General features: G+C 39.6%; 1 protein-coding gene across 1 annotated transcript in view; it reads left to right on the top strand.

Annotated features, from left to right (window-relative positions):
* Adamts19 (ADAM metallopeptidase with thrombospondin type 1 motif 19) overlaps positions 1 to 15,016 on the top strand; it is a 190,854-nt gene that overhangs the window by 164,135 nt on the left and 11,703 nt on the right. The window contains exons 20-21 of the mRNA XM_032886036.1: positions 5,925 to 6,129; positions 7,054 to 7,206. Coding sequence (XP_032741927.1) covers positions 5,925 to 6,129; positions 7,054 to 7,206 — 358 coding nt within the window. The remainder of the gene's footprint in view (positions 1 to 5,924; positions 6,130 to 7,053; positions 7,207 to 15,016) is intronic.

The following is a 15,016-nucleotide window of genomic DNA, read 5'->3' as shown; positions in this document are numbered from 1 at the left end:
TTGACCATATAATTGGTCAAAAAAACAGACCCTCAACAGGTACAGAAAGATAGAAATAATCCCATCGTGCTATCGGACCACCACGGCCTAAAGCTGGTCTTCAATAACAATAAGGGAAGAATGCCCACATATCGTGAAAAAATTGAACAATGCTCTACTCAATGATAACCTGGTCAAGGAAGAAATAAAGAAAGAAATTAAAAACCTTTTAGAATTTAATGAAAATGAAGGTACAACATACCCAAACTTATGGGACACGATGAAAGCTGTGCTAAGAGGAAAACTCATAGCGCTGAGTGCCTGCAGAAAGAAACAGGAAAGAGCATATGTCACCAGCTTGACAGCACACCTAAAAGCTCTAGAACAAAAAGAAGCAAATACACCCAGGAGGAGTAGAAGGCAGGAAATAATCAAACTCAGAGCTGAAATCAACCAAGTAGAAACAAAAAGGACCATAGAAAGAATCAACAGAACCAAAAGTTGGTTCTTTGGGAAAATCAACAAGATAGATAAACCCTTAGCCAGACTAACGAGAGGACACTGAGAGTGTGTCCAAATTAACAAAACCAGAAATGAAAAGGGAGACATAACTACAGATTCAGAGGAAATTCAAAAAATCATCAGATCTTACTATAAAAGCCTATACTCAACAAAACTTGAAAATCTGCAGGAAATGGACAATTTCCTAGACAGATACCAGGTACCGAAGTTAAATCAGGAACAGATAAACCAGTTAAACAACCCCATAACTCCTAAGGAAATAGAAGCAGTCATTAAAGGTCTCCCTACCAAAAAGAGCCCAGGTCCAGACGGGTTTAGTGCAGAATTCTATCAGACCTTCATAGAAGACCTCATACCAATATTATTCAAACTATTCCACAAAATTGAAACAGATGGAGCACTACCGAACTCCTTCTATGAAGCCACAATTACTCTTATACCTAAACCACACAAAGACCCAACAAAGAAAGAGAACTTCAGACCAATTTCCCTTATGAACATCGACGCAAAAATACTCAACAAAATTCTGGCAAACCGAATCCAAGAGCACATCAAAACAATCATCCACCATGATCAAGTAGGCTTCATCCCAGGCATGCAGGGATGGTTTAATATACGGAAAACCATCAGCGTGATCCATTATATAAACAAACTGAAAGAACAAAAACCACATGATCATTTCATTAGATGCTGAGAAAGCATTTGACAAAATTCAACACCCCTTCATGATAAAAGTCCTGGAAAGAATAGGAATCCAAGGCCCATACCTAAACATAGTAAAAGCCATATACAGCAAACCAGTGGCTAACATTAAACTAAATGGAGAGAAACTTGAAGCAATCCCACTAAAATCAGGGACTAGACAAGGCTGCCCACTCTCTCCCTACTTATTCAATATAGTTCTTGAAGTTCTAGCCAGAGCAATCAGACAACAAAAAGGAGGTCAAGGGATACAGATGGAAAAAAGAAGTCAAAATATCACTATTTGCAGATGATATGATAGTATATTTAAGTGATCCCAAAAGTTCCACCAGAGAACTACTAAAAGCCGATAAACAACTTCAGCAAAGTGGCTGGGTATAAAATTAACTCAAATAAATCAGTAGCCTTCCTCTACACAAAAGAGAAACAAGCCGAGAAAGAAATTAGGGAAACGACACCCTTCATAATAGACCCAAATAATATAAAGTACCTCGGTGTGACTTTAACCAAGCAAGTAAAAGATTTGAACAACAAGAACTTCAAGACTCTGAAGAAAGAAATTGAAGAAGACCTCAGAAGATGGAAAGATCTCCATGCTCATGGATTGGCAGGATTAATATAGTAAAATGGCCATTTTACCAAAAAAGCGATCTACAGATTCAATGCAATCCCCATCAAAATACCAATCCAATTCTTCAAAGAGTTAGACAGAACAATTTGCAAATTCATCTGGAATAACAAAAAACCCAGGATAGCTAAAACTATCCTCAACAATAAAAAAGGACTTCAGGGGGAATCGCTATCCCTGAACTCAAGCAGTATTACAGAGCAATAGTGATAAAAACTACATGGTATTGGTACAGAGACAGACAGATAGACCAATGGAATAGAATTGAAGACCCAGAAATGAACCCACACACCTATGGTCACTTGATTTTTGACAAAGGAGCCCAAACCATCCAATGGAAAAAAGATAGCATTTTCAGCAAATGGTGCTGGTTCAACTGGAGGTCAACATGTAGAAGAATGCAGATCGATCCATGCTTATCACCCTGTACAAAGCTTAAGTCCAAGTGGATCAAGGACCTCCACATCAAACCAGACACACTCAAACTAATAGAAGAAAAACTAGGGAAGCATCTGGAACACATGGGCACTGGAAAAAATTTCCTGAACAAAACACCAATGGCTTATGCTCTAAGATCAAGAATCGACAAATGGGATCTCATAAAACTACAAAGCTTCTGTAAGGCAAAGGACACTGTGGTCAGGACAAAACGGCAACCAACAGATTGGGAAAAGATCTTTACCAATCCTACAACAGATAGAGGCCTTATATCCTAAATATACAAAGAACTCAAAAAGTTAGACCGCAGGGAGACAAATAACCCTATTAAAAAATGGGGTTCAGAGCTAAACAAAGAATTCACAGCTGAGGAATGCCAAATGGCTGAGAAACACCTAAAGAAATGTTCAACATCTTTAGTCATCAGGAAATGCAAATCAAAACAACCCTGAGATTTCACCTCACACCAGTGAGAATGGCTAAGATCAAAAACTCAGGTGACAGCAAATGCTGGCGAGGATGAAAGAAAGAACACTCCTCCATTGTTGGTGGGGTTGCAGACTGGTACAACCATTCTGGAAATCAGTCTGGAGGTTTCTCAGAAAATTGGACATTGAACTGCCTGAGGATCCAGCTATACCTCTCTTGGGCATATACCCAAAAGATGCCCCAACATATAAAAAAGACACGTGCTCCACTATGTTCGCCATGCAGCCTTATTTATAATAGCCAGAAGCTGGAAAGAACCCAGATGCCCTTCAACAGAGGAATGGATACAGAAAATGTGGTACATCTACACAATGGAATATTACTCAGCTATCAAAAAACAACGACTTTTATGAAATTGTAGGCAAATGGTTGGAACTGGAAAATATCATCCTGAGTGAGCTAACCCAATCACAGAAAGACATACATGGTATGCACTCATTGATAAGTGGCTATTAGCCCAAATGCTTGAATTACCCTAGTTGCCTAGAACAAATGAAACTCAAGACGGATGATCAAAATGTGAAGGCTTCACTCCTTCTTTAAAAGGGGAACAAGAATACCCTTGGCAGGGAAGAGAGAGGCAAAGATTAAAACAGAGACTGAAGGAACACCCATTCAGAGCCTGCCCCACATGTGGCCCATACATATAGAGCCACCCAATTAGACAAGATGGATGAAGCAAAGAAGTGCAGACCAACAGGAGCCGGACGTAGATCGATCCTGAGAGACACAGCCAGAATACAGCAAATACAGAGGCGAATGCCAGCAGCAAACCACTGAACTGAGAACGGGACCCCGGTTGAAGGAATCAGAGAAAGAACTGGAAGAGCTTGAAGGGGCTTGAGACCCCATATGTACAACAATGCCAAGCAACCAGAGCTTCCAGGGACTAAGCCACTACCTAAAGACTATACATGGACTGACCCTGGACTCTGACCTCATAGGTAGCAATGAATATCCTAGTAAGAGCACCAGTGGAAGGGGAAGCCCTGGGTCCTGCTAAGACTGAACCCCCAGTGAACTAGACTGTCGGGGGGAGGGTGGCAATGGGGGAGGTGGGGAGGAAACACCCATAAGGAAGGGGGGGAGGAAGGGGATGTTTGCCGGAAACCGGAAAGGGAATAACACTAAAATGTACATAAGAAATACTCAAGTTAATAAAAAAAAAAAAAAAAAAAAAAAATAGATCCTAATCAAAAAAAAAAAAAAAGTATACCTGAAAGCTCTAGAGAAAGGGGGATAACACTGAAAAAGGAGAAGTCAGGAAAAAAACAAAATGAAGGCTGTAATCAATCAATTAGAAACAAAGAAAACAGTTCAGAGACTAGAAGAAACCACAAGTTGGTTCTTTGAGAAAATCAACAAGATAGACAAAACCCTAATCAAAGTAACTAAAATACAAAAAGATAGTATCCAAGTAAACAAAATCATGAATAAAAAGGCAAACGCTACAGCCGTCAATGAGGAAATTCAATGAATCATAAGACTGTATTGTACAAAATTGGAAAATCTCCACAAAATTGATAATCTTCTAGAAAGATTCTACTTACCGAAGTTAAATCAAGATCAGATGGAAATAGAAGCAGTCATTATAAGTTTCCAAACCAAAAAAAAAAAAGAAAGAAAGAAAGAAAGAAAGAAAGAAAGAAAGAAAGAAAGAAAGAAAGAAGCCCAAGGCCAGAAACTTTTAGTGCAAAATTTTACCAGACTTTCAAAGAACTAATATCAATACTCCTCAAACTATTCCACAAAATCAAAAAATAAGGAACACTGCTAAATTCATTCATTAAGCCACAATCACCCTGATACCTAATCCACACAAAGATTCAACAACGAAAAAGAATTTCAGACCAATTTCTCTTTTGAACATTGACACAAAATACTTAGTAAGATACTCACAAGCTGAATCCAGGAACATATCAAAAGCATCATGCACTATGATCAAGTAGGCTTCATCCTAGGAATGCTGGCATGATTAAATATGTGAAAATCCATCACCATTAATCTACCATATAAACAAATTGAAAGAAAAACTCACATGATCATCTCATTAGATGCTGAAAAAAATTCTAGACAAAATCTAACACCCTTGCATATTAAAAGTCTGGGAGAGATCAGGGACATGGTACATATACCTAAACATAATAAAAGCAATATCCATCAAGTTGGTAGCCAACTTGAATTGAGAAAATATTGAAGCAATCTCACTGAAATCAGGGAATCCATAGACAGACCAATAGAGTCAACTAGTCTGGACCCTTGCGGGGTCTCAGAGACTGAAGCACCAACCAAGAATCATACTCAGGCTTGTGCTAGGTTCTCTGCACACATGTAGCAATTGTACAGCTTGGTCTTCATGTGGGTTCCTCAACAACTGGAGTGGGGTTATTCCTAAAATTGATGTATGTCTGTCAAATATATTCCCCGTAACTGGACTGCCTTGTCTGGCTTCAGTGGGTGAGGATGTGCTTAGTACTGTAGAGATTTAATGTGCTAGGGTCAGGGGATACAAAAGAGGGGTGGTTTCATCCTCTCAGAGGAGAAGCGAAGGGGAAATCAGGAAGGTACTGTGTGATGGGGGACTGGCAGAGGGCACTGGGGCAGGTACTTATATAGAAGAGTTTAGAGGGAAGAAAGGGAAGACAGAATGCTTGCAATTATAATTTCTCCCTCCAAATAATAATACCTATAATTTATGGTGGTGATTTAATAAGCAAAATTAAGTTCAAGTAACAAGAAATATCACAAATGGGTATAGAATTAAGATGGACTGCACAATTGAATATTTGTAACAAGTCTACAAATTGTAACATCCATGGATATCTTTTTAAATAAATGCACTCTTTAACTTTTGTGATATATGCAAAAAAAAAAAAAAAAAGAACAGTTCCAAAACGTTTTATATCCATGATCATTCTGTATAGAATGCATTAGCAGGCAGGTTAGCTTGTAGCATATTAGGAGTGTCAACATATAAAGATTTTGAGCATTAAGAAGATGAAAGAGATAAGAATTATGGGCCATTCAAGGCACAGAGTATAGTATGTTCAAGCGATTGCAATCTAAAGTTAATGTAAATTAACTCTCAGCTAACTCCTAGAGTGTTGGCCTTGTGTCAAGTCGACATCTTTTAATTCATCTTCCATGACCTTTGCTTTACTTATAGGTGGATGATGACAGAATGGACCACATGTTCACGAACATGTGGAAAAGGAGTCCAGAGTAGACAAGTGGCCTGTACCCAGCAACTGGAAAATGGAACCCTAATTAGAGCCTGGGAGAGGGACTGCATGGGGCCAAAGCCTGCTACCGTGCAGCGCTGTGAGGGTCAGGACTGCATGACGGTGTGGGAGGCCGGAGTGTGGTCCGAGGTACGTTACATACTCTATTCATCCCCCTTTTCCTTCTCTGACCCTTCTACAACATCCTGTGCCACGTTCAAATCACTACACATGCCGGTTGATATGTTGAACTATTAATTGTGCTGATACAAAAAAAGAAAAGAGCTGATTAAAAAAAATAAAAATGCAAAGATATCCACATATCCCATAGATCATCCCACAGACATTTTAGACTTGACTTTTCTCATGGATACACTGTGAGTACTGCTGGTGAGGCACACATTAAAGTGTATATTTGACTCCTTGGAAAGCTCTGAACCTTTAAAAGGTAAAGAAAATTAACATTTAGCATTCATTTAATATGTACAAGAGATGAGATTTTACTTCATCTTTGAAGTTTATAGAAAGTGACGCATTCTTACAAATGCAATGAATTAATTATTTACTGTTTTATATGTATGGGCAGTATAACTTAGAGGAATTAACTCACTTAAAGCCTCTACAGAAGTGATAAAGTTGCATTGTGAACCAGGGTGAGCTCGCTATAGCACACAGTCCTGAGAGCTTGTAGTGCGTGCTGTATGCAAGTGTTTCCCATGCTTATCCACAATGATAAACTCGCATTATTATTAAACACATCTTAACATGATTACATAGGACACTTACTGCATACGTTCAGTGACTTCTCCAAAGCAGTTTAGGTGTGCAAGTGCATGGAGCCCCACAAACACACTAACATGATACATGCACAAAGTCCACCCCCATGTAGACCTGCAGAAGATTATCCATGGACATAATCTCATCACAGTGTGAATGATACAAAATTATAGACATGTTCTGTTCAATAACCAGTTGTCCTTCTAATAATAAGTGAAATGACAGGAACCATTATTGACCATGCCTCAATCCATAGCCTGCACCAAGTCTACTCAACCCTTCAATGTTATCTTCCAGTGCTCGGTGAAGTGTGGCAAAGGTGTGCGGCATCGTACCGTGAGGTGCACTAACCCAAGAAAAAAGTGTGTCCTCTCCACCAGACCCAGGGAGGCGGAGGACTGTGAGGATTACTCAAAATGCTACGTGTGGCGAGTGGGTGACTGGTCCAAGGTGAGAATGGTTTGCATAGAGGCGGACATCAAGAGATAGAGCGTTCCAGGCCCAGCTTTTGGTCCTGTTCACGTCTCTCAGATCATGGTTTCTAAGGAATGATGTTAACGAGTGAGCTGAAATACATAAAGTGTCTAACATAATTGCTGTCATTAAGAAAAAATGAACCTATAAAAACAGTGAGCATTATTTTATTGCCAACATTTATGGTTAGAATTCTTCCTCCGAATCCATTTTAATAATAGCTATCTGATCAATAAAATACTCTAAATGCATAAACCCAAACTACACTACCAAATTACACATAATTTCCAGCAGTAGAGCAAAAAGGGGACAAGGGGTAATTTTTTTCCCTTCAGTATTACGGGTTGTGCACAGTAGAAATGGAAACACCAGAATTCCATTTTTTGTTTGGTAAAACAGAGTTGGAGCACAGGTGTTACTGGGGGGTTTAGGGAGGCAGAGAAACATTCAAGGAAAGGTATCAAAGAGGGGGACCCTGGCTTGCCAAGAGAAGGACCAGGTTCACAATTGTTAGAGTTAATTTAAGTGGACAGAATTCATTTGGGCAATGGGCAATTTTATTTCATGGTAACAGTAAAATTTGCTAAAAGTTTTCATGTGTGGAGGCTCATGTATGATTAGGCTGTGGAATGCACTTAATGCATTCTCTTCACGGAACATCGGTGAGCTCTGTTTTAAGATAAAAGTTGTACCAGATCCCTGAATGTAATGATTCCACATTCACCTGTGGCATCCTGTTCACCACAGAGCATCTGGCTCTGTGGCCTACATGAAATAGAAGTCTCCTCGCCGGGGTTTCATAGATGGGAAGAAAGATCTTCAGTAGCACAGTAGGAAGCATGATAACTTTCCTCAAAATGAGCAGAAGAACATTCTGGAAGGTTGCTTTCTGTATATAAAGCACTGTGAATTGTTCCAGCTTTCTCAATGTTGCTGCACAAAAATCCTGGATATTTTAAGTCTTTTCTTGTGTGTATAGATGTATAGAGTGGGTGTTGATGTAGGGGTGGAAGACTTGGATGTGGGGTGTGTGTGTGTGTGTGTGTGTGTGTGTGTGTGTGTGTGTGTGTGTGTGTGTGTGTGTTTGCACAGCTGTGTGTTTATGTCTTTCTTCCTTGATAATAATTAGCACGCTACGATCGCATTTTAGTTCTCAGGAAATTTAATGGTTTTTTTTCCACTGTTATCAACACTCAGATTTCATTTTAGGACTCAGATGCACTTAAAAACACTGAACCTGACCCGTAAGGCTTTTAACCATTTCACATTTCAATGTGAATGATTTTCGGGCATCAGTGAATTCTGGATCACCCGTAATCAATTTCTGTCATGGATAGGATTTCTCTCCCCAATTCTAAGTAGAAAAAAAGCTCATTTGAGTGGAATTCAAGAGCTGTAGGAGACAGCTCTGACGGCTATGATGCATACAAGCATATTGGCCCAACTGTTTAATGGGAAATGGGCAGACAGGCAGATGGGAGTTAATGTGATGAAATAATGTCTTTGAAGGTAGCGGTCAGATGAAAATGTAGAGATGGTGCGAGCTAAAGTTAGAGTACTCTGGCATGTTAGCCTTTTCTATTTGTGTGTGTGTGTGTGTGTGTGTGTGTGTGTGTGTGTGTGTGTTGATTGCAACAATAGAAACATGACTAAGACATCGTTATATAAAATGAACTATATTTTTCCAGCTTTTGTGATTAAAGAAATATAGACTTTAAGAAGCAGCAGGTGTTGGTGTTACTGTAACACCTGACACAGAACTTAGAGCACATCTGAGGAGCTGTGTAGAGATAGGGTTAGCTGTCACCATGACAAGCACTGCTCCTTTTGACTAGCAACATGTGTCTACTGTGGCCCTGTGTTGTATCTTATAAAAGAAAAATTAACTTTGGATAGTATAAAGAATACTAATTTCATGTTTTATGCTAGCTTTGAAAGACTTTTTTGATTTTACCATAATTATGTATAAAATTCACACGTCTACTTAGATTGAATACCTTCTAACTGGGCTGTGTTGCTGTACACCACACATAGCCTTCGTGGGGCTCAGAGGGTGGTTCCAATGAGTGTTCTTCATTCTAGGACTCTTGGGCAGCCCTTTCTTGCCTTGCTCTCACTCGCCATCTCATCACACACACACACACACACACACACACACACACACACACACACACGCACACGCACACCCCGCTTCCTTCTTCTCCCTCTCTCCTCCCCAGCCTTTCTTTACATCAAAGTATGGTTTCTCTTTTCCTTCAAACCCTTTTTTTTTTTCCTTCTCGAGCTCTCAGCATCAAATTCAAACAGCAAAATGTGTGCAGATGAAAACCAGCGGCCTCTTGGGAGTGTTCCTGCTTTTACTCCCTTTTTACTTCTAAGATCCGGCTTTCATGTTGAAATGAAAAACATCCCAAACAATTACGGAGCAAAGGCACAGTGCTTTAGATACTGCGTTCCCGAGATTAAATTGTTCAGGAACAGACAGAACCCAGATCTCTTACTCTTATCATCTGTGCCTCTACAGCAGAAATAGCAACAAGATGTATGTGGTTGTGGCTGGATGTCTATGCTCCCCTGAGAGCATTTAATCTGTCTTCCTCACTCAGCTCCTACCCAGTGTTTTATACTATCAATACACCTACATGGACCTAATATTAAAACTTGGTTTGGCTTTGATCAGGAATATTGGATTTGCTCGCCATAAAGTCTAGCCTCACAGAAAGCACTCCTTTCTTTGTAGGACAGATGTAGCATGCACTGAAGCAGAAGGGAAACAAGTCCTGAGGCCCTCACACTGCCTAGGAGTCGTTAAGGAAACTGTTATCAATCAAAGGCGGAAGCAGAACGTGGCTAATGCCTTAAACCAGCTGCTGGCATTTACATCAGACTATGTGGTTTCTAACATCGATAATTGGGATGATTTGGTGAAAACAATGGGATGAATGCTCTAGGATTAAGGGGGACCAGGTATAAGGGGAGTGATGTAGTTTAGGGGTACAGCACTTGCCTATCCTATGCCAGCCCTAGGTTAAAACTCTACTCCCAAAACAAACGAAGAAGCAAACAGATCCCCGTGAAAGGCAGAAAGGTTGGTTTCTAGGTAGATGCACTGCCATGGACCTGGTCCTTGTTTATGTCACCGATCCTCAGAGCTTTTAAAGCCAGGGCACAGAGTGTTGTATCCCTAGTGTGGGTTAGGTTAACCCTTGACGCAGCTGTGTGTCACATTCTGACAATCTCTGATTATGGATGTGGCCTGATCTTTCTTAGGGGAGGGGAACAGGCACCACATGCTTTGTGGTGACATAAATCTGCATTCACTCACTTAAGCTGAAATGAGAAGAAACATCATCATTCCTTGTGTTTAATAAAAATGCCGTATTTTCTTCACAAATATGACTTTTCTGCCTTTATTTCGACTTGTATGACTTCTGGTTTGCATTAATGGAGACCAGCGAAAGAGCAGACAAAAGCATTTTATTTACCTGTTGCAAAGAATTTTGTCCTTTCCTGAAGACTTAATGGATTTTGTCTTCCATGAAATAATAACAAATGATTGATATCATTGAGCCAAATTAATTATTTTTGTCCTAGCGTTAGATTTATTATATAAGCTAAGATCCAAGCTTATTTGTTATTGGAAAATTACCAAAATATGAAAAATGAATAGTTTGGGCCACATATCAAATTATAACATTTTAAGTCAGTATTTGGACTACATGCTATTGTGAGTTTTTTGAAATGATGTAATCCTAAGTGATACATAGTCAGTCATTTTGAGTGAGTTAATTGTGCATCTTCTTGAAAATATCTCTGAGTAGACACAAAGCTAGGAGGATAATGAATCATTTTAACTTATCCCTGGAAAAGAAATCACCATCGAATAATCATCTTGAAATGAACAGTAGAGAAATTACATAGTCAAAGATTCTAAAAGCTAAGGTAATTCTTCCTAAAAGGCAGATAAAACACACCAGTCTGTGGAAATACTCTCTGGTTGTAAAGCAGCATCAAAGAAGGTGATAATTCTACTTATTGAATGTCATCCTAATTTGATGTCATCGATAATTTTCTAATTTGTAGTAGTTATAAATCTCAAATTTGTGTTTTAAGTTTTTGTTGATTCTCTGGAAACAATAACTAAAAGAGTAAAGTATAGTGGATGTTTCGTATTTTAATTTTGTAATTGTAAAAAGTCTTTATACTTCTGGATTCTTTCTAGTGAAGTAGTATTTTCAATACATGTATAACTAACGTTATTATAATCCACTTGATCTATTGTCCTAGAACTACAGACTACAGAGAAATCACACTTTTTGTGTACATAGCATGATTTTTCAAAAGAACTCAAAGGCCGAGTTTAGTGATCAGTGAGGGAAGATGTTTATAACCACCATGACTGGTGAACTTACTTAATCCCTCTGGCCTAATGGTGTAATAGAAATAACTCCAAGTTGTCCTCTCACCTCCCCAGATTCACTGTGGTACATGTATTCCTGCACACTGCACATGCACATCACACACACACACACACACACACACACACACACACACACACACACTCCCAAGTATGCTCTGTTCAGGCTGCACAATGCTTCTTGTATGTACGCTTTCCAAGGCTGGCCATTTGGCACTGGACAACCGTTTGGTGTACTCTTACCAGGGAAATTCTATTGTTCCCACTCCCAGCTTTTCTCACTTGCCTATGGCTCTCCATGCAGGATTGAGACCGCTTAGGATTTTCCCCGTCCAGTTTTGTATCTTCATTGGTGCTATTCTTGTTCAGCTCACTCTTGTTCGTGATAATTAGTCACATCACAAAGGAGCTCAAAAGTAGAATGCAAAACTTAATCAATTGCAATGTACCAGATCTGGTGCTTTGTAAGATCAACCATCGTAACTGTAAAGAGACACTGGGTTAAGTAATTATTAAATTAAAACCAGCCCAGACCTAAGTACAAGATCAAATAAGCAGTGATGTGTTAGTTTACTTTCTGTCACAGCGATAAAACACCGACAAGAAGTAACTTGAGTAAGAAAGGATTTCCTTCACCTTACGGTACATAATACTCCATGGAAAGCAGCCAAGGCACAAATTCCAGGTAGGAACCTGGAAGCAAAACCTGAATCAGAGATCATGGAGGAGCACAACTTACTGACTTGTCCTCCGTGGTGTGCTCAGTTTGTTTTCTTTTGTAAGTCGTGACCATCTGTTCAAGGGTGACATTGTTTACAGTGGAACAGACCTTTTTATATCAATCATTAATCAAGAAAATATTTCATAGATGCCCACAGGCCAGTTTGATGGAGGCTATTATTCAACTGGGCATCCCTCTCCCAGATGACTCTAGCTTCTGTCAAGTTTGAAAAACTAAATTAATACAATTGAACCCATAACCATTTGGCAAACAAACACTTAACTATTAAATTATAACCTTTCCTATCGTGTTTGTCCCCACAATTTCATGTTGATATCCCAATGTAAAACATAGCATAACTTTAAAAGTATCACCCTTTTTAAAAAATGCATTTATTATGTATGCAGCATTCTGCCTGCATGTGTGCCTGAAGGCCAGAATAGGGCATCAGAGCACATTATAGATGGTTGGTAGCCACCGTGTGGTTGCTGAGAATTGAACTCAGAACCTCTGGAAGAGCAGGCAATGCCCTTAACCTCTGAGCCATCATCACTGCAAGCATGGTAGCATGGAGACAGTCAGGGTGTTGGACAGGTAGCTGGACGGGTAGCTGAGATTTCTACATCTGAATCCACAGGCAGCAGCAAGAGAGAGACATTGGGCCTGGCTTGAGCTTTTGGAACTCCCAAATCCCATCCCTAGTGACACACTTCCTCCAAAAAGGCTATACTTACTCCAACAAGGCCACACCTCCTAAACCCTACTAAGTAGTGCCACTCTCTAATGACCAAACATTAAATTCTATGAGGGCCATTCCTATTCAAACCTCCACATGCTTCATACCAAGTAAAATCAGATGTTGGGGATTCCAGAATCCATGGCATTGCACAACTCAGAGGGGTGTTTCCCTTCAAAATATGGAAGCTGAACAACTTGTTATAAGGATTTCAAAATTATAGAAATAACAAGGAACAATCACAAATAATACAGTTAAATGCATTAGTGAAATATGAAAGTATAAATGTTAAATATCAACTAAAATGAGAAAATAGACTTTAATCTATTGAAATAAAGAAAACCCAATGTTGATTAAACAGATACATCAGTCAAATCGCCACATCCTAGAGGCCTGAATGTCTTCATTTTTTGAACAAATTGTTATTCATTTAAGAGTTACTTTATTTTAATTCCTATTATTATTGTCATCATCATCATCGTCGTCAACATTACATTATGAGAGGGACTAATGTTGAATAAAATAAAGCAACTCTTTATTCTTGGAATTTCCTGGTCCTTTAACTCTTATGTATATGGACAATTACAAACAGGAAAATATAGTGTCTCTTCTTTTTCTTCCTCTTTACAAAATTTTTGGAAAGGACATTGGAAGAGTGCTATTCAGTGTGACATATCCTGAATGACTTGCCCTAGAGTTCTCAATGTTCAAGATCTAGTTAAATGGAATTCTCTTCTCCCTAGAGGAAATCCCATCATTAAAACCAAATTAAAAGTGTCTACGCCTTGGTGAACCATCCCTGAGGTTGATTAACATTTCATAATAAATAATTACATGTGTATGTGGTGTGATTGTGTTGTGTATGTGTATGTATGTGTGTATAAACAGACATGAGCATGCTTTTAGGATCCACCTGTGTGTCTCTCCAATGGTGGCATCACGGGTGAGCAGAGCCATGGCAGGCTGTTCGTGCTGGTCCTTCATCCTCAGGTCTCCATGCTTTCAGTGCAAGAACTCTTACCTGCTGAGCCATCTCACCAGCCTCCTTGAAATTTCATGTGGGGATAACAGACTTTTCTAGATCCTTGTGCCAGGTCGAGATGGAATACTTACCACTAGTTTAGACAGCCGCTCTCTAACTCGACAGGGCAACAGGGGAGGGAGTGGCCCTCACCTGAGACCTAGTGAGTGTGAGACTCCTGTCACAGTAGAGTACATTAGTTGCCATGTGCTAATACCGGGCTACTTGCAATCAAGGCTTTACGTATTAAGACACTGTAAAGATAATTCCAAAACTCACATAGTTCATTCCCCTATCCTACATGACCAAAAAGAATCTGGTCAGCATTTGATTGAACTGTTGCATGAGACCTGGAAAGTATTTAAATGAAGTCCAATTACTGTGGTTGCTAAAGTGCTCTCGGTAGCATGATGATACGTCACAACTGTCTGGATCCGCATCCTGTGTTCCTTCAGCCTCTGTAAGACCCTCCGATTTCTTGGCTGAGAGCTGGCAAGATGACAAATATGGGTGAAAACTTACACTTGTGGTGGCTCTGTAGAAACCCGACCCTCCCATTACTGTATTGATCGATGTGCACTTGCTATCAGTTGTGGACTCACAGCCCCGTTCACAAGGCGTTAAGATCTCTTAAATCATTCATAAGCAACCTGTTTGATCTTGTCACCTAAATTTCCTAGATTGCTTTAATTACATGCAAGCATTTCATTAAACACAGCGGAATACTTAGACCTTTAGAGGGGAGAAGAAGGGGAGGAAAGGGGAGCGAAGAAAACAACGCCCTCCAATGTCTGAAATCTAGGAATGAATTGATTCCAAACACCCGTGCGTTAACTAAAGCTGACAAACTAGTCCAAAAGGACAGCAGAACACTGACCTAAATAAACAGCT

This window comes from Rattus rattus, chromosome 15 (assembly GCF_011064425.1).
Source record: "Rattus rattus isolate New Zealand chromosome 15, Rrattus_CSIRO_v1, whole genome shotgun sequence".
NCBI lineage: Eukaryota > Metazoa > Chordata > Mammalia > Rodentia > Muridae > Rattus > Rattus rattus.
Note: the sequence above shows the minus strand (reverse complement) of the source record. Positions and strands in the feature narration are given on the sequence as shown.